The following is an 18,354-nucleotide window of genomic DNA, read 5'->3' as shown; positions in this document are numbered from 1 at the left end:
CTATACAAATAAAGCAAACAATTCAATCAAACATACAAAGTCAGCGCGAGTCTATACATCGGTAAAGTTAAATAGCTTATAAAGTTATGAAACTTCCCCTCAGCCAAAACGATTGCCCAGGGAAAAAAATATAGATTCACGAGACCAAAAATCGCCCATTAGATATACACAAGATGAATTATATCTCATGTTTAACCACTACAGAGACGCCAGAGTCCGCGGCATTGGCGGCAAACCTCAGAACGTCAAGCCGATGAAAGACTGCTCCAGGCGGGGTACATCGCGCCGAGCACCCGGTCATCGCTGGATCAACTGGATAAAATTTTCATAAATCTTTAAATAAACCACAGATTTGAGCTTTAAACAACTACATTCTCGCCTGAAAAACTCTTAAAACTACATTTCATGATACAGAAACAGTAGTATTATATGTCAACTGTATTAAAAAATGGCGCTTCTTATGTTGTCATTCTCCGTGGCGCTGCCTTGTCAGCTGTCAATCAAGCTGTCAATCAAAGTTAACCACGCCCTTATTGTCATACATTTTATATCTAAATACGATCTAAACTAACGAGTTAGAAAAAAATTCACTACCCTCACCGTTGTCAGGCACTCGGAACCTATCGAAAAATACAATAAAAGTCCATGGGACCAACCTGTAAAGACATGAATTTATGCTGTGAAAACGGACATTTTAACATGGGGGCTATGGACATTTGCTCCCTTTTGGGACCTTCCCCTAGCGGATTTTCGATGTATTGCAGTTTTTCGCACTTCCGGGTAGGCTTCATTTTTCAGATCAGAATGTTGCCGCTTGGTATTTATATATAGAAAATAATTATACTCCATACACACACATATATTATGTAAACACAAACTTTTATTTTGGATGCGATTAATCGTGATTAATCGTTTGACAGCCCTAATATATATATATAAAATACTAATATACCAATATACTAATATATATTATACATATATATGCTAATAATTATAGATTTATTCACAAAGTATTGATGTAATAACAGACAACAGACAAAATTTTGTAATAAAAGTAATAATCAGTTTTATTCACAAATGCAACAACACGTTTTGCAGTAACAATAATCCACTATGATGACATGAACATTCCCCTAAGATATCGGCCAGTACATCAACAGGAAACAGAGAGAACAGAAAGGCTTGTATCTCAGTATACAGACATCATCAGCGGGTCACATGACGCCGTGAGTCTCGTCTGCAGGGGTTAAAGGTTAAAAGGTGCCGTGTCTCCAGATGGAGCGGAGCAGGAACACACAGCTGAGCGCCGCGGTCAGGACCGTCCCGACACACACACAGAGGGTCATGGAGGAATCTCCCACTGGGATCTCCAGACTCACCGGCCCAGTGTCCTGATGGAGAGACACCTCAATATAATACATGTGGAACAGCAATATTACTATAAATATCACACTACAGTTAAATATTATTAGTTATATATCATTATAAATATTACATTATAATAAAAATATCATAATATCATATGACATGAAATATAATGTATTATTTACTATTATTGTCATTACATTGTTTTATAATATTATAAATATTACACTATATTAAAATATGATTTGATATTATTATTTTTACATTACAAATTTCATATTATAAATATTACTTATATTAAAATATTACTTTTTGCTATTACTATAGTTACATTATGTTATAAATATTACAATTATGTTAAAATTATTTCATATTATTATTCTTATGTTATATATATATAATATTGTTATAAATATCTCATTATATGTAATATTTACTATTTTAATTATATTACATTATATTAGCACTATTATATTATATTAAAATTGTATTTATTGTTGACTTACTATTATTATAATTATATTATATAATATTATAAAAATTACATTATATTTAATATTGATATATAATATTATAATTATTATAGTATTACTATTATATATTTACTATTAATATTATAATTAAATAATATTATAAATATGATATATTAAAATATTACTTATATACTATTATTATATACTATTATTAGAATAATTACATTACATATTTTATAATATTTACTATTGTAATTATAAATATATTATATTATAAATACATTATCTGCAAATATGATTTAATAATATTGTTATTATTACATTAAATATTACTATAAATATTCCGATATTAGAATATGATTATATTATGAATATAACCTTATAAATATCACATTAAATATTTACTATTACTTTTCTTATAATTATATATTACATAAAGTTAACATTTTATTTATCATTTACTACTTTTATTAAAATTACATTATATATTTTATAATATTATAAGTATTACATGATATTAAAATATAATTTAATATTATAATTATTATTACTAACTTATTTATTAGTATAAATACATGATATATATATATATATATATATATATATATATATATATATAACACAATTTATATTATACAATTTACTATTATTGTTATTATTACATTATAATAAAACATGATTTACTATTACTATTATAATCATTATTATTATATTTAATGTTTATTATTATTATTATTATCATAAATATTACATGGTACAGTGCTATGCATAAGTTTAGACACCCATGCTAAAGTTGACTAAAAAGAGGAATAAAAAATCATCTTTTGGAAATTGAACTTAATGCTTTAATTTAAAAAATTAGGAAAAATCCAACCTTTAAGGACACCAATTTTCTTTGTGAATGAATAATGTATCGTAAATAAATAAATGTTCTTCCTTAAAATACAGGGTGCATACGTTTGGACACCCCTATGTTAAATTCCAATAGAGGCAGGCAGATTTTTATTTTATGGTGAAGGCTATGTGATGATGTGGGGCTATTTTAATTCCAAAGGCCAAGGGAACTTTATCAGGATGCATAATATCCTGGATCCATGAAGTAACTGGCCTTTAAAAATAAAAATCTGCCTGCCTCTATGGGAATTTAACATAGGGGTGTACTCACTTATGCACCATGTATTTTAAGGAAGAACATTTATTTATTTACGATACATTATTCATTCACAAAGAAAATTGGTGTCCTTAAAGGTTGGATTTTTCCTAATTTTTTAAATTAAGGCATTAAGTTCAATTTCCAAAAGATGATTTTTTATTCCTCTTTTTAGTCAACTTTAGCATGGGTGTCTAAACTTATGCATAGCACTGTATTTAGATGATAATATGATATTATACTACATTCTATACTATTACAATAAATTCTAGACTCCCCAATAATTAGATTGTGGTTTAAAAATATATTTGTTGAGACATATTTATTGTTTTATACAAATAAACAATCAAAAATTTAGTTAACCCAACTGTTGGGTTACTTTTAACCCAATGCATTGTGTTAAAATAACCCACAAGTTGGGAAGGTGCTATACCACCCCATAGTTGGGTTACTCGTTGGGTTATTTTTAAGCCAACATTATTGAGTACATATTACATGGTATTCAGATATTACTTGATATTCTACTACATTCTATACTATGTTATTTGACTGTTGTACCTCCAGACGCCGGATCTCCAGCCAGGAGCAGATGCTGTGGTTTCTGACGGTACATGGAGCTTCAGTCGCTTCATGATGAGGTAAAACACCTGTAATGGGAGAACACATGAGGTCGAGTTCATTATCTCAGTGTGTTTATCTGCATTTCTCCAGCTGACTTACACTGATCTGATCTGAGGAGGAGCCTGGGCGGCTCGATCTCTACGGTCACCCACTTCTGGCTGGAGTTTGAGGGTCTGTGATATCGGCCGTGAACGGGAACCGTTGCCTCGTGTTTTCCAGAGAGAAAAACCAGTGCGGTGAAACCAGAAGACAAATATTCAGGAGCTTCCAGATCAACCTTCGAGTCCAGAAGAACCTACAAAACATGTTCAGCTTGATCTCACTTAAAGTGTATAGCCAATAACACATTCACATGCAAAATATCAACACTATTATTTTTTTTATTTTTTTATTGAGAACATTTATTTTGAGAATTTTATTCTTGAGAACATGTTTTATTCTTTGTATAAACAAAGAAGGAAACAGACACCATGTAAAAAAAAGGAAAACAAAACAAAAATAGGAACAAGACGTAACATACAGTATCCAATCAGAAAAGATTCTGATGATTTTAAAGCCTTCTTGTTAAACGAGTTAGAGATAGTCCCAAAGTAATGTTGTACTTCAGCAAGTAAAGACATAAAAAAGTGGCTTCTGACCTGAAAATGTACATTTATGTATAATTTTAACACTATGGAAAGCGCTCACCTCCAAACCCGTGTCGTGTTTTAGGGTTTCCAGCTGATATTCATCCATGTAAACTCCACTCGGCATCTTCTGGACCAGTAAAGCTTTTACATCATGATCTACTTTCCCCCATTCAACACTGTATAGGAGATCCCTATAAAACAAAACAACATTGTCAATGACAAAATCATTAACATGAACGAATAAATAAATAAAAAATCTCAAAAGTAAGAGGAGACCTGTGGAATCCTGCTTTGGTAATCTTCATAGACATCGACAATGACTCGAGGAATTCAGATGGAAAACAATGATCTGCTGAATGGGAATGCAGAAGTTTAGTTTAGGTTTATGTCAGTGTTATATTGGTGTTTTTTTTTCCTTATTGATCCTTATTTACCAGCATGTTTTGCATTAAAAATACCTTCTTGCGAGTTTCCATTGTGGATAAAATACAACACAGCTGATAATAAATAAAAAATTATGCATGTTCGATCAGCGCTCATGCTTTAATCCCGATTAGTAGCTCCATTTGCTTCCGGGTTTAATAACATCCGTCCGACAGGTGGCGCTAATGAGCGTCTCGTGCGAGAGACTCCCTCGTCAGAAGAAAAGGATACAGGGGCGACGAGGAAGCATGGAAACCTCAATCAAATAACCACAACAAGAGTATGGTTTTGCCTTATTTACAAGCTAATGTATTGCGTATTAAATGTGAGCCTGTGCCTTTAAGAAAAAAACCCGTCTCGATAGAATCAGCGTGAATTAAGCGATAAATATTCCGATAGTCTTTGTGCAACACATCTCACTGTTACTATGGTTACTAATACTAATATTAGGTAGATAGATAAATGGATTAGAAATATTATAGACAGATAGGCTAGATAGATAGATGGATAAAACTAACTGTAATCATATTTGTTTTACTAACACACACACTGTAATATTAATGAGAAAATAAATGATTTATTTAGCACAGCAATAACTTTAATATAGCTGCAACAATTTATTTAATTTATTGATTTAATAGTAAATAAAATATTAATCATTTTAAAACATCTTTCAAATAAATATTAACATAATATGTACTATCTATTCTACTATCTATAAGATGGATTTGTGTGCATATACAGTTAGAAGATTTTCTAATATTTTTTTTAACTACGTGCAGTGATATTTTATTATTATATAATAACTATTTATGGAGAACTATAACTATTGGTTGACTCTTTGTGGACAATATTTCTCTTTTGATTCTGCAGCTGGACATGCAAGCGTGAGTGAAAATGTCCATAGTAGCAAAGCAATGTGGAGTGAAATTTGTTCCACCTTCAATCATCCTCGTATATGAGAACAAGAACACCAGCAAGATGCGAAAAAGAATCATACCTGTGAGGAACTTCTCTCAGTATTCAGGTAAGTCTGTTTGAAATATGACATAAACTTGTTCTTGACAAGTTTTGTGAGGTTCACCCAAATACATCTCTCTCAGAACAATAACGAAAGTGGCCCTCATCTATAACCCTGAGGGACGCCCCAAAGAAATTAAGTTCGAAGTGTGACCTAGACATTTTATTGAGGGGTTTTGTGAGATTCGCCCACATACATTTCTCTAAAAACAAGAACAAAAGTGGCCCTCAACTATAACCTTGAGGAACGCCCCAAAGAAATTAAGTTTGAAATGTGACCAAGACATTTTATTCAGGGGTTTTGTGAGATTCGCACACATACATTTCTCTAAAAAGAAGAAGAAAGAAGACAGATCTAGGCAAACCATTTTATCTGTGTCAGAGAGACTATCAAAGCAGGTTTTGAGATTGTAATGAACAAACCATTATACTTGCATGCATATGAAATACTGACTTAAAGGGATAGTTCACCAAAAATGAAAATTAGCCCATGATTTACTCAAACTCAAGTCATCCTAGGTGTATATGACATTCTTCTTTCAGACGAACACAATCTGAGTTATTTAAAAAAAAAAGTCCTGGCTCTTCCAAGTTTTAAAGTGGCAGTGAATGGCTGTTTCTGTTTTGAAGTCCATAAAAGTGCATCTGTCCATCATAAAAGTGCATCTGTCCATCATAATAGTGCATCCGTCCATCATAAAAGTGCATCCATCCATCATAAAAGTGTATCCATCCATCATAAACGTGCATCTGTCCATCATAAAAGTGCATCTATCCATCATAAAAGTGTATCCATCATCATAAAAGTGCATCCATCCATCATAAAAGTGCATCTATCCATCATAAAAGTGCATCCATCCATCATAAAAGTGCATCTGTCCATCATAAAAGTGCATCCATCCATCATAAAAGTGAATCTATCCATCATAAAAGTGTATCCATCCATCATAAAAGTGTTTCCATCATCATAAAAGTGCATCTATCCATCATAAAAGTGCATCTGTCCATCATAAAAGAGCATCTATCCATCATAAAAGTGCATCTATCCATTATAAAAGTGTATCCATCCATCATAAAAGTGTATCCATCATCATAAAAGTGCATCTATCCATCATAAAAGTGCATCTGTCCATCATAAAAGTGTATCCATCATCATAAAAGTGCATCTATCCATCATAAAAGTGCATCTATCCATCATAAAAGTGCATCTGTCCATCATAAAAGTGCATCTGTCCATCATAAAAGTGTATCTATCCATTATAAAAGTGTATCCATCCATCATAAAAGTGCATCCATCCATCATAAAAGTGCATCTGTCCATCATAAAAGTGCATCTATCCATCATAAAAGTGCATCTATCCATCATAAAAGTGCATCCGTCCATCATAAAAGTGCATCCATCCATCATAAAAGTGCATCCATCCATCATAAAAGTGCATCCATCCATCATAAAAGTGTATCCATCCATCATAAAAGTGCATCCATCCATCATAAAAGTGCATCTATCATCATAAAAGTGCATCTATCCATCATAAAAGTGCATCTATCCATCATAAAAGTGCATCTGTCCATCATAAAAGTGCATCCATCCATCATAAAAGTGCATCCATCCATCATAAAAGTGCATCCATCCATCATAAAAGTGCATCTGTCCATCATAAAAGTGCATCTATCCATCATAAAAGTGCATCTGTCCATCATAAAAGTGCATCCATCCATCATAAAAGTGCATCTGTCCATCATAAAAGTGCATCCATCCATCATAAATGTGCATCCATCCATCATAAAAGTGCATCCATCCATCATAAAAGTGCATCCATCCATCATAAAAGTGTATCCATCCATCATAAAAGTGCATCCATCCATCATAAAAGTGCATCTATCATCATAAAAGTGCATCTATCCATCATAAAAGTGCATCTATCCATCATAAAAGTGCATCTGTCCATCATAAAAGTGCATCCATCCATCATAAAAGTGCATCCATCCATCATAAAAGTGCATCCATCCATCATAAAAGTGCATCTGTCCATCATAAAAGTGCATCTATCCATCATAAAAGTGCATCTGTCCATCATAAAAGTGCATCTGTCCATCATAAAAGTGCATCTATCCATCATAAAAGTGCATCTATCATCATAAAAGTGCATCTATCCATCATAAAAGTGCATCTATCCATCATAAAAGTGCATCTGTCCATCATAAAAGTGCATCCATCCATCATAAAAGTGCATCCATCCATCATAAAAGTGCATCCATCCATCATAAAAGTGCTCCACACGGCTCCAGGGGTTAATAAAGGCCTTCTGAAGCGAAGCCATGAGTTTGTGTAAGAAAAATATTCCTATTTACCATGTTACAAAGTAAAATAACTAGCTTCCGGCCAAACACAAGTCTCTACTTACGCCTAATGCGCAACTTACGCAACTTGTGACGTCAGAAGTAGCGTAGTGCGTCATGGAGTAGCGTAAATATCAGCAGTGCGTCGCATTACTCGCATAAGTTGCGCTTTAGACTGAAGTGGAATCCATATGTTCGTTTGGCCAGAAGCTAGTTATTTTACTTTGTAACGTGTTAAATATGGATATTTTTCTTACACAAACGCATCTCTTTGCATCAGAAAGCCTTTATTAAAGGAGAACTACTTTAGCCAGCGCACATACCTGTATTTACTTCCTGTTTTCGGTTGAAGTCCACAGTAGTCGATTGTCGAGTTCACGCACATGATCATAGGTAGCTAAGCAACAGTGGAGAACTCGACAATCGACTACTATGGACTTCGACCAAAAACAGGATGTAAATACAGGTATGAGCGCTGGCTGAATTAACTTCACTTTTATTCATATCTTTCACATCTACTGCAGTCAGATTCACCCGTGTTCACTCTAAAGGAATCACTCACATGACCTGTGCACTTGTAATGACACATCAAGGATGTTAAGAGGCTAAAAGCAGGTTTAAAACTTGCCCCATTGAAGTCAACAGGGTGCAAATTTTAAAAAGAGGATAACACGGTGTAGGCAACACCGATTTTTGTCGTTGTTCTCTGTATTGACAGCACTCCAAATTTTACAAAAAAAATGAGCTCAATGTTAAAATTGACCGGAGTTCTCCTTTAACCCCCCGGAGCCTGTGGAGCAATTTTATGATGGATAGATGCACTTTATGGACTTGAACAGAAACGGCCATTCACTGCCATTATAAAGCTTGGAAAAGCCAGGACATTTTTTAATATAACTCTGATTGTATTCGTCTGAAAGAAATATGTCATATACACCTAGGATGACTTGGGGGTGGGTAAGTCATGGGCTAATTTTCATTTTTGGGTGAACTATCCCTTTAATGTACTTTCATAAAGTGTTGCTTCCATCTTTCCAGACTGCAGTCGAGCAGCAGAAAGGATGAAGCATCATGTCCGTCACAGCGTCTATCTGGAGTCCGTGTCTTTGGTCCAGCTTGAGAGACTTCACCTCATCCTCCGGGATCATCTGCGGGGCCTCAGCCTGGACCAGAGTCTCGCTGCCCTACAGGGGCCCGACCTCAATGACGAGGACCTGAACAAACTGAGCGATGAAGAGCTCAACCGCAGGAAGGCCCAGATGGACGAGCTGTTCGAGCGCAACCGCAGACGCAAAGAGGATCCGGACTTCGTGTACGATCTGGAAGTGGAGTTTCCAGAGATCAGCGTGCGAGAGACGTGTAGCTGGGATGGGGAGCAGTCCGATGACGAGTTTTAGAAGATCGCAGACACTTTAGTAGAAGTGATTCAGTCATTATGGGGGTTTTATGTTGTTGAAGTCTGGTGATGAACATGCTGTTTATTTGGTCTATGCATTTCCCATGGTGCATATCGCTTTTAAGGCCACTGTTATAGTTTTAACCTTTTGGTTCTTTGACATCACAAAATTGTAAATATTTAATTCAATAAACAAAAAATGGAGGGCATGAAAAGTCTAAACCTCAAAGTTTTTTTACAACTATGAATAAAAAAAAAAAAAAATCTATTATCAGCTTACAAAAACATGGATTACCTCTACTAAATAAATCCTAAAATAGTATAGTAATGATCAGAGTTGAGGGTAACTCATTACAAGTAACTTGAGTTACTTTTTCAAACAAGTAATGCAAGTTACTTTGTTTTCCCATTTTTTGACTGACAGCTCTCTTGTCCAGAGGTATGTGTGTGTGTGTGTGTATAAACGTGATGGTTATTGTAGTTATAGACTAAATGTGAGTGTGCATTTACTCATCTCACTTGCACACAAAAAAGATTCAATATTCCTCAAAATGAATAAAATCAGTGAAATGCAGGATCAGAATACTATGCAAACCTCCAATAACTAAATATGTTAAATAAAACATTCATTTTTATGCATTTAATCTCACTTTATTGACCAATGTACTTGCTTCTGACCTTCGCTGATTCAGTTAAACCATAAGCAAAAATTACTATAGATTTCTTTGTTTTTATTGGTAAAGTGTTAAACTTTTTTCTCCTTCATCCTATTCTTGTGTTATTCAGAATAACAGCAGCTGAAAGGTTTGTTTGAGCTGTTCCTCTACTGTACACTCTCTCTCTACTGTACACTACTGTATTCTCTCTCTACTGTACTCTACTGTACACTACTGTACTCTCTACTGTACACTACTGTATTCTCTCTCTACTGTACACTTGTGTATTCTCTCTCTACTGTATTCTCACTCTACTGTGTCTGTACACTACTGCACTATATCTCTACTGTACTCTCTCTACTGTACACTACTGTACCCTATCTCTACTGTACACTGCTGTACTCTACTGTACACTACTGTATTCTCTCTCTACTGTACACTACTGTATTCTCTCTCTAATGTACACCACTGTATTCTCACTCTACTGTACACTACTGTACTCTATCTCTGCTGTACTCTCTCTACTGTACACTACTACACTATATCTCTACTGTACACTACTGTATTCTCTACTGTACTCTACTTCTACTACTGTACTCTACTGCACACTACTGTACTCTACCTCTACTGTACTCTCTCTACTGTACACTATCTCTACTGTACTCTCTACTGTACTCTACCTCTACTACTGTACTCTACCTCTACTGCACACTACTGTACTCTACCTCTACTGTACTCTACCTCTACTGTACTCTACCTCTACTACTGTACTCTATCTCTACCTCTACTGTACACTACTGTACTCTCTCTCTCTACTGTACTATACCTCTACTGTACTCTACCTCTACTGTACACTACTGTACTCTATGTCTACGGTACACTACTGTACACTATATCTACTGTACACTACTGTACTCTACCTCTACTGTACACACGTGAATCTGCATTCCCTTCAGCCTGAGGCTTATTATTTCACTTTTGGTGTGAAAGGGTCTTTACATTTGCCCAAAAATACAACTTTTTTGTTATAAGCAAAAGTAACGTAACGCATTACTTTTCTAAAAAGTAACTAAGTAACGCAATTTAGTTACTTTTTAAGGGAGTAACGCAATATTGTAATGCATTACTTTTTTAAAGTAACTTTCCCCAACACTGATAATGATACTAAAACATCACAAAACTTGACATACATTTTAAACGACAAGACGACTTTTAATGGTAAATATTTATTTGTTTTTACGAAAAGCTGTACGGAACATATATCCAGGGAAAGTTAAACATGAAAAAATAAAACGCTACTTGATTGTCACACTTTCAACCCTGTGGATTCTCTACCCACTACTGATGACACGATATAAAGACGTACAGGTACGTGTGTTCAATAAGGTAGTCTCACGTCAATATGATAGAAGTAATATTTCATGTTTTATATTTGGATCACATATAGAATCATAAAATAACACAAGAGCAGCGTTAACACCGCTTAATCTCACTTTGGTAGATCCTCTTGACATTTTGTTTGCGCATTAAAAACGGCTTTGAATCGGAAAGCGACAAGCCACAAGTGCCGAGTCCCGTCGATTAAAAAGTGCATCAAAGCTGCTGGAGAAAAGACGGCAGATACTGCCAAAATCACACGTTTAAAACATTCAACAACGAGACGTCGCACGTGTACTGTCGCTTTGAAATGCAGTAGTTAATCGCTTTGAGTTCGGCAAAAGATTCTCGGAAATAAAGCGAAGAATGAAGCGGAACTTGATTGTCCAACTCGAGCGGAAAAGCCTCAAATGACGGCAGTTATACCTTGAGATTTTGGGTTATTATCTGCAATTGCACGATTAGGAACGATTAAATACGAAATCTTGTCTCCGCTACAGAAAAAAGAAAAGAAAAAAAAGTTAATTGCAAGTTTATATCACGCAATTGCGAGAAAAAAAAGTAAAAAATGTGGGATAAAAAGTCGCAATTACCTTTTTTTTTATTTTTTTATTATGCGACGGAGACAAGCTTCCATTTATAATCGTTCCTAATCGTGCAAAAGTTTATATCTCGCAATTACAAGAAAAGGTCAGAATTGCGAGAAAAAACGTCAGAATTGCGAGAAAAAACGTCAGAATTGCGAGTTTATATCTCACAATTCTGTCTTTATTTCTTGCAATTGCGAGTTTATACATCCCAATTCTGACACTATATCTCGCAATTATCTTTTAAATGGTTTTATTCCATGGCGGAAACAAGCTTCTATAATAAAACACTTTACTTGCACTTCAAAGTTTCACTTCTCTCTAACAACAGAGAGAGTTTCAAAGCAAATGGGTAGTTTCAGGAAAAGTAGTCGTATTGGACTTTAAGTGCAAGAGCGGGAAATACAATCGTACGTTGGCTGCCGAATTCAGCGTCTTAAAAGTGAAACCGTGCCGAACGACTTGTTGCCGCGCTAAAAACATTTCATGAGCAAAGCACAAGAGTTTGGATGCTTGAAGCTTCATAAAAATAATCAGTAAGTAAAGAGAGGAAAATATATATAGACAGCCTATATCATATATAATATATCCGAAATTGCCTAAAAAGACAATTTGACAACACAGAATGAAACTCAAACAAATGGAAACATTTCAAGTACTTTGAAAAATAAAAACTTTGTTTTTTCTCGTGACCCTCATATATTTCATCATGGCCATATAAAGGAGTATATATTATCCTATTTTACCACTTAGACAAAATACATATATATGCATATGTATATTCATACAGAAACGTAATCTCAACATCTCATTTTTTCTTTCGATCCTGGGTGCATCGTGGACAGAACCTGGAAGAAAGAAAAGAAAAGCTGTTTGGTGATCTTCAAAAACAAAGATATCGACGGTTCCTCGTTGAGCAACTCTGAACAGACCGACGTACCATTTCCCTTTGGGTTTTGTTGTCAGATCAACACAGGCGAAGTGAAACCACTCAATGGGACACTGTGAAGAAAAGCAGTTTTGTTTGTTTGTTAAAGAAATACATGAGGAAAGGCACAAAAAAGAAAAACAGTTTAAAGTGAATGGATCCGCTCGTACATCCATGTTGTCGCATCCGATCATTTCTCCGTATGACACTTGGTGACACAGGCAGTACGTGGGTTCGTTGGGATCCACAGGCATGTCTAAGACGTCTGATGGGTGAACTGGTAAGACGGATTCAGAGAACTCAGGGCTGCGGAAAACAAAGTGGAAATAGTAACGTGTCCATCAAACATTACGGAATATTGCATTAAAATCTGCGAATAAAGCAGCGTTTCCATCTCATGTGGTCAAGGGAACAAAATCATTCTGATGACAGACTTTGACTCAACCAACATTTGAGATGCTGCGATGTGATTGGTCCGCTGGTTACTCCAGTTATCCAATCACAGCCTCTGCTGAGGCAAAGACATGTGAGGTTTATGTTGAGCGTCTTGGGATTTATTCAGTGTTTCCAATTGAGCGCATGCGCATTTTTAGAATTTATCTCGGATTTTAATCCAGCGTTGTTTTAAGAGGTATCCCAAAATTTGCATAAAAATGGATGGAAACAAATCTGATGCTGCTTCTCACTTGTATGATTGTCATTTTTGGGGCGAAGCATTTCCTAAAGTCGACTCTCACCCGTTTTTCATTTTCTTTTTCCGTGGCGAGTCGTCGTCTGAAGATTTCCGTCCTCTTCCTTTCGGTCGTCGTTTCTCCTTCAGGCTTCCTCTGCCACTCACCTCTACAGAGGACAACAGTTCATATTTATTTGATCATGTACAGTACGACACGCGATGTATTTGTCCAAAACGAGCCACGCTGGGTCTTACTCTTGGGCGTTCTGTTGTCTGGACTTTCGTAGCCGCTGACGTCCAACTTCTCCTTCAGCTCGTTCTCGAAGCGAGCGAGGTCAGCATCCAGCCTTCGGATGTGTTTGTCCACCTAGTGAGAAGAAGCTCGGGGTTATTTTTTATAATAATACCAAAAAATTAAACAAAAAGTTAAACAAAACAATATGCAAATCAAACTATTCAAAATAACACCGCAGTGATTGACTGGACAGGGTTATTATCGTTAACTAAAACTATTAAAACATTTCTGTTCATTTAAATAAAGCTGAAAAAATGTAAATATTAGTTGAAAAACTTAGTAAATGATCATTTGAAATGATGCCTTGGCAATAAACTGAAATAAGTTGAACTGCTTGGATCTAAAACTGAAATAAAAATAAATTAAACCTAAATAGCAATATAAAAAAATAAATGCAATGACAAAAGCACATAAGCAAATTACTCAAAATTATACAAAAATATCATAACCAAATAAAATTCAAAATATTAATACAAGTATAATAAAACAACCTTATTATACACACCCTCTGGTGCTTTTCTGAAACTAGATTTCAGTTTTTAAGATATCAAACTCAAATTTGGAACACGACTTGTTATGGCTCTGATTTTCTCTCAGTTTTAGAGAAAAATGTGTTTTGGAAAAATATGCATTTCACATAAGAATTGAAAACTGTTTTTAGAGCATTTTTCATAACAAAAAATGTAAAATTGTGTAAGTTCACTTTTTTACACTTCAGCCAAGTGTCGTCTTTAAAAAGAGACCAAACTTCAGTCTGTTGCTCCAAAGCATTGAAGATTTACGAGTTTAAGTTAGAAATTTCATTTCAGGGTCTATGCTCAAAAAGTGAATATATAGATTATAACTATTGCATAAATATAATTTAGCACCATAAAATCCCCTAAAAATACAAAATATTAAATAAAAAACATTATCAAACTAAATTATAGTACATTCATTTAATTTAAATAAAAAAACAAAACAAAATCAGGCCATTTTTGACAAACATGGGAAGATAAATGCAGAAAATTTTAAATAAACATGTTTGAGGTTCCCACACTGTAAAATTCATTTTAACTTTTACATTTTTAAATTGCAAAAATCTCCTCAATAATTAAATTAAAATACAGAAAATTATATTTACTATAAAAACAAATTTCCATCTTTTCTGACAAACTGAGAATAGAAATTTCCGTGTAAATCACACATTTGAAATTCCCATATTTCCAGGTTTCCACCCGGTCTGGGATCGCCGGCACTGACCATCTCGTACGTCTGCATGGCGAGCTGCACTTTGTCGTCGCTGTATTCTTTGCATTTGCTGAATCCGTTCTGAATCTTTTGCAGGTGCTCCACTCTCTGATCGGGGGCCAGGTTTCGGACGTTAGTGATGTATTCTTCTGCGAGCTTATCGATTTCGCATTTCTTTTCTGCAAAAGAAGGGGGGGACCAAAAACACATCCATCAATTTCATCCATTTTCATGACACTTCTCTGGGACTGGGTCACGATACTGAACGCCCTATAATACCCAAAGATGCTCCCTAGGTAGACGGCACAGTATGATTTAGGATGTCATCTCACCCTCCGCTCTGTTGTCCAGTTCCCGCATAAGTGTGAAGTTTCTCTGGAGCTCACAGGGCAGGTTTTCAATACCTAGGATCATAAAAATATCTCAATTTAAAAAAAAAAGTACTGTTTACATACAAGAGGAACGTTCTAGACCACCATCTTCTATTTATCTAGACAGATACCTGAGTACAAATACATATACACACATAAAATCTCACATAACATGACTTTGTTGACTTAGCATGTTGTTAGCATGCTGGCTAACTACTTTCTGTAATGCATTTACAACTTGCTTTAGTTTCACAATAGATGTACATAACACCACTTAAACAACAAAATAAAAGAATCACGTAGATTTACGCAGTGTTGTACAGTAGAAAACAAGCTAATCAACCTGTTGGCTGACTAGCTGAAGCTCGCTAATGCTAATCTGACATTAGCCATCAAAACATCCTCAAACTGGACCTCTTAAAACACCTTAATCCCGCGTTAAAAAAAACGTTAAATCCGCTGTATTTGTTCGGAAGTGAATTATACTCACTATCGAGATAATGTTCGAGATAAATCGCTGTCGCCATGGTGACGATCTTCACTCGTTTCCAGTATGTTTTTCTCCTCCGCCAGCCCGCGTGAGGTGGAACAACATTGGCATGTCATGAATAATTAATGAGCTAGTTCTCTGCTACTGGCTGACAGGCGACGTTTTTGAATGCCGTGGTTTGATTGGTTGGCGGTGGGGCTTGGCTCATTAGTGCTCTTTCGACGTCACTCCATCTAGATCTTTTTTCTTTTTCTTTTTTTACTCCATCTAGAGAAAACAGACTGGCAGATAAAATAACAATATAACAGATAACAATAAAAACATTATTATAATTAATTGTAATAACATTCAATAAAAACATACAATAAATATACAATTAATAATCAAATATAGTTTTTTTTTTTTTTTTTTTACATTTTAATGATTTAGAATCAATATAATACTATCCAATATATAATAACGAAATGGTGATAAAACATTTATATTATATATTGGATAGTATTATATAATATATAATAACGAAATGGTGATAAAACATTTATATTAGTAATATAAGAGCTTTTAAAGAAATATTATTAATATTATATTTATTCCAAATAATATGGACTTTTTATTCTATCATATTAATAATCGAACACAAATATATATCAAACGTATATAATATTACTAATCAAATCAATTATTTATTTTTTAGAACTTCAATAATTTAATGTAGCAGTGAAATATTATATTTAATATATACATTTAATCTACACTGACATTAATAATTAAAAATGTAAAAAATATATATATTAATAAATAATTCGAATACATGATTAAAATAAATATTATTAATATAATACTTATTCCATATGGATCTTTCTATTAATATTCTATCATAATCAAATACAATATCAAAAGTATATATAATATTTTATTAAATTATTTTATTTTTTAGAATACGTCAATAATGTAAAGTAGCAGTAAAATATTATATTTAATATATCCATTTAATTTACATTAATACCAGTAATTAAAACATTTAAAATAAAAGTAATGAAAAATATTAATAACTTGAATACACTATCAAAGTAATATTTATTCATTATAATATGAACCTTTTACTCTGTATGTTTCACATCCAAATACGTAAAATACATATGTATAATAACACATTATGCAAACATACAATAATTATCAGATGCCCACGTGACCCCCTGCTCTAACCCGGAAGCACTGTGCGTGTGTTGTTTTGAGACTTTCCCACTTCAAGACCACGTGCGTTTTATCTGTCACTTTGAATATATAAATGTACTTCTCACAGTCTCAATCGATCGGTACATTATATTCATATACATATTAATAAGGCGTATACATATTAACAAGTCTGACTTTAACAGTGAAATCTGTGCGCAACAGGAACTTTTCCTCAGCAGTCATGTGTTGATTTTTTTTTTTTTTTTTTTTAGTCATGTGTTGAACTCGATGGACTCATCAGAAGAGAGTAGTGATGCTGACCTGCAGTCTCAGGTACATAAGCCTCGTGTTACTCTGTCTTATGATAATGAGCTGAGCTGAGCTGATGTTTATCACACAGATAGAGGAGATTGAGGCGCTTTCCTCCATCTATGGTGAAGAATGGTGTGTGATTGATGAAGCTTCGAGAGTTTTCTGCATCAGAATATCAGATGACACCCAGAAGCCCTCATGGACGGTGTGTTTACAGGTATACGAAACATAGATCGAACTTATGAATATGCAAAACGCGCTCATGAATATTAAATAGGGCTGTGCAGCGATCAATCGCATTCAAAATAAAAGTTTGTGTTTACATAATATATGTGTGTGTACGGTGTATAATTATTTTGTATATATAAATTCACACACATGCATGTATATATTTAAGGAAATGTGTTATTTATATATAATATAAATATACAATACATGCAAATATTTCTATGTGTGTGTTTATTTATATATACAAAATAATTATACACAGTACACTACACACACATATATTATGTAAACACAAACTTTTATTTTGGATGCGATTAATCGTTGCCCAGCACAAATATTAAATGCATGTTAATTTTTGTTTGAAGATCATACTTCCTCCAGATTATCCGAGCTCAGCGCCTCCGATATATCAGATCAAGTATGTATATTGCTTTCAGTGCAGATAATAAAGAAACGTGAAGTAAATGTGCAGTGATTGGTGTGTATTCCTCCCGACAGCGCGGCTTGGCTCCGGGGACCCGACAGAAGGACCCTGTCCAACAGTTTAGAGGAGCTGTATGTGTGAGTGTGTGTCATTTCACTCTCAGATCAGTGTATCTGTGTGGATATGAAAT

The 18,354-nt window shown here is 34.2% G+C and overlaps 4 protein-coding genes across 15 annotated transcripts in view; 2 read left to right on the top strand and 2 right to left on the bottom strand.

The window, feature by feature from the left end:
• Window positions 1-1,045: 1,045 nt before the first annotated feature.
• On the bottom strand, window positions 1,046-4,840 carry pigx (phosphatidylinositol glycan anchor biosynthesis, class X). Of its 3 annotated transcripts, none has more exons than XM_079891325.1 (6): window positions 4,673-4,840; window positions 4,515-4,587; window positions 4,297-4,429; window positions 3,709-3,904; window positions 3,547-3,635; window positions 1,046-1,391 (listed from the first exon to the last, which is right to left on the bottom strand). In XM_079891325.1, the coding sequence occupies exons 1-6, from the start codon at window positions 4,776-4,778 to the stop codon at window positions 1,254-1,256; spliced, it is 735 nt and encodes a 244-aa protein (XP_079747451.1). In that variant the 5' UTR covers window positions 4,779-4,840; the 3' UTR covers window positions 1,046-1,253. The 3 variants fall into 3 exon arrangements, with proteins under 3 accessions (XP_079747451.1, XP_079747453.1, XP_079747452.1); XM_079891327.1 differs by having other exon boundaries at window positions 4,697-4,840; XM_079891326.1 differs by having other exon boundaries at window positions 4,515-4,590; window positions 4,697-4,839.
• cep19 (centrosomal protein 19) lies at window positions 3,889-11,284 on the top strand. Of its 3 annotated transcripts, none has more exons than XM_079891330.1 (3): window positions 3,889-3,939; window positions 5,535-5,688; window positions 9,060-9,535. In XM_079891330.1, exons 2-3 carry the CDS (start codon window positions 5,559-5,561, stop codon window positions 9,416-9,418), a joined length of 489 nt encoding a protein of 162 aa, XP_079747456.1. In that variant the 5' UTR covers window positions 3,889-3,939; window positions 5,535-5,558; the 3' UTR covers window positions 9,419-9,535. The 3 variants fall into 3 exon arrangements, with proteins under 3 accessions (XP_079747456.1, XP_079747455.1, XP_079747457.1); XM_079891329.1 differs by lacking the exon at window positions 3,889-3,939 and adding an exon at window positions 4,864-4,941 and having other exon boundaries at window positions 9,060-11,284; XM_079891331.1 differs by lacking the exon at window positions 3,889-3,939 and adding an exon at window positions 4,904-4,946 and having other exon boundaries at window positions 5,548-5,688.
• A 3-nt stretch (window positions 11,285-11,287) lies between these two features.
• ing5a (inhibitor of growth family, member 5a) lies at window positions 11,288-16,147 on the bottom strand. Its single transcript, XM_079891328.1, has 8 exons — window positions 16,025-16,147; window positions 15,496-15,567; window positions 15,176-15,342; window positions 13,894-14,005; window positions 13,703-13,805; window positions 13,136-13,271; window positions 12,978-13,039; window positions 11,288-12,885 (listed from the first exon to the last, which is right to left on the bottom strand). The coding sequence occupies exons 1-8, from the start codon at window positions 16,059-16,061 to the stop codon at window positions 12,846-12,848; spliced, it is 729 nt and encodes a 242-aa protein (XP_079747454.1). The 5' UTR covers window positions 16,062-16,147; the 3' UTR covers window positions 11,288-12,845.
• Window positions 16,148-17,208: 1,061 nt separating this feature from the next.
• impact (impact RWD domain protein) overlaps window positions 17,209-18,354 on the top strand; it is a 44,598-nt gene continuing 43,452 nt past the window's right edge. The window contains exons 1-6 of one of the 8 annotated variants that reach the window (XM_079891319.1): window positions 17,238-17,281; window positions 17,423-17,450; window positions 17,484-17,533; window positions 17,601-17,729; window positions 18,106-18,158; window positions 18,239-18,301. In XM_079891319.1, coding sequence (XP_079747445.1) covers window positions 17,489-17,533; window positions 17,601-17,729; window positions 18,106-18,158; window positions 18,239-18,301 — 290 coding nt within the window. In that variant the 5' untranslated portion in view covers window positions 17,238-17,281; window positions 17,423-17,450; window positions 17,484-17,488. Of the gene's footprint in view, window positions 17,341-17,422; window positions 17,451-17,472; window positions 17,534-17,573; window positions 17,730-18,105; window positions 18,159-18,238; window positions 18,302-18,354 lie in introns of those variants that run through there. The other 7 variants (XM_079891321.1, XM_079891317.1, XM_079891318.1 and 4 more) reach the window with 7 other exon arrangements.

The sequence above is a fragment of the Squalius cephalus genome, assembly GCF_949319135.1.
Source record: "Squalius cephalus genome assembly, chromosome: 13".
Classification (NCBI taxonomy): domain Eukaryota; kingdom Metazoa; phylum Chordata; class Actinopteri; order Cypriniformes; family Leuciscidae; genus Squalius; species Squalius cephalus.
This window is presented reverse-complemented; position numbering and strand designations above follow the sequence as displayed.

Excerpts from the sequence above, each read along its gene's own strand:
- pigx (XM_079891325.1), bottom strand. The coding sequence starts at position 4,778 with ATGAGCGCTGATCGAACATGCATAATTTTTTATTTATTATCAGCTGTG. Across the intron at positions 4,588-4,672 it reads TTTTAATGCAAAACATGCTG|ATCATTGTTTTCCATCTGAA; the intron begins GTAAATAAGGAT and ends CCCATTCAGCAG. Across the intron at positions 3,636-3,708 it reads CCTCCTCAGATCAGATCAGT|GTGTTTTACCTCATCATGAA; the intron begins GTAAGTCAGCTG and ends CTCCCATTACAG.
- cep19 (XM_079891329.1), top strand. The coding sequence starts at position 5,559 with ATGTCCATAGTAGCAAAGCAATGTGGAGTGAAATTTGTTCCACCTTCA. Across the intron at positions 5,689-9,059 it reads GAACTTCTCTCAGTATTCAG|ACTGCAGTCGAGCAGCAGAA; the intron begins GTAAGTCTGTTT and ends CCATCTTTCCAG.
- ing5a (XM_079891328.1), bottom strand. The coding sequence starts at position 16,061 with ATGGCGACAGCGATTTATCTCGAACATTATCTCGATA. Across the intron at positions 15,568-16,024 it reads TCTCGAACATTATCTCGATA|GTATTGAAAACCTGCCCTGT; the intron begins GTGAGTATAATT and ends TTATGATCCTAG. Across the intron at positions 13,272-13,702 it reads AAAAAGAAAATGAAAAACGG|CCCTGAGTTCTCTGAATCCG; the intron begins GTGAGAGTCGAC and ends TGTTTTCCGCAG.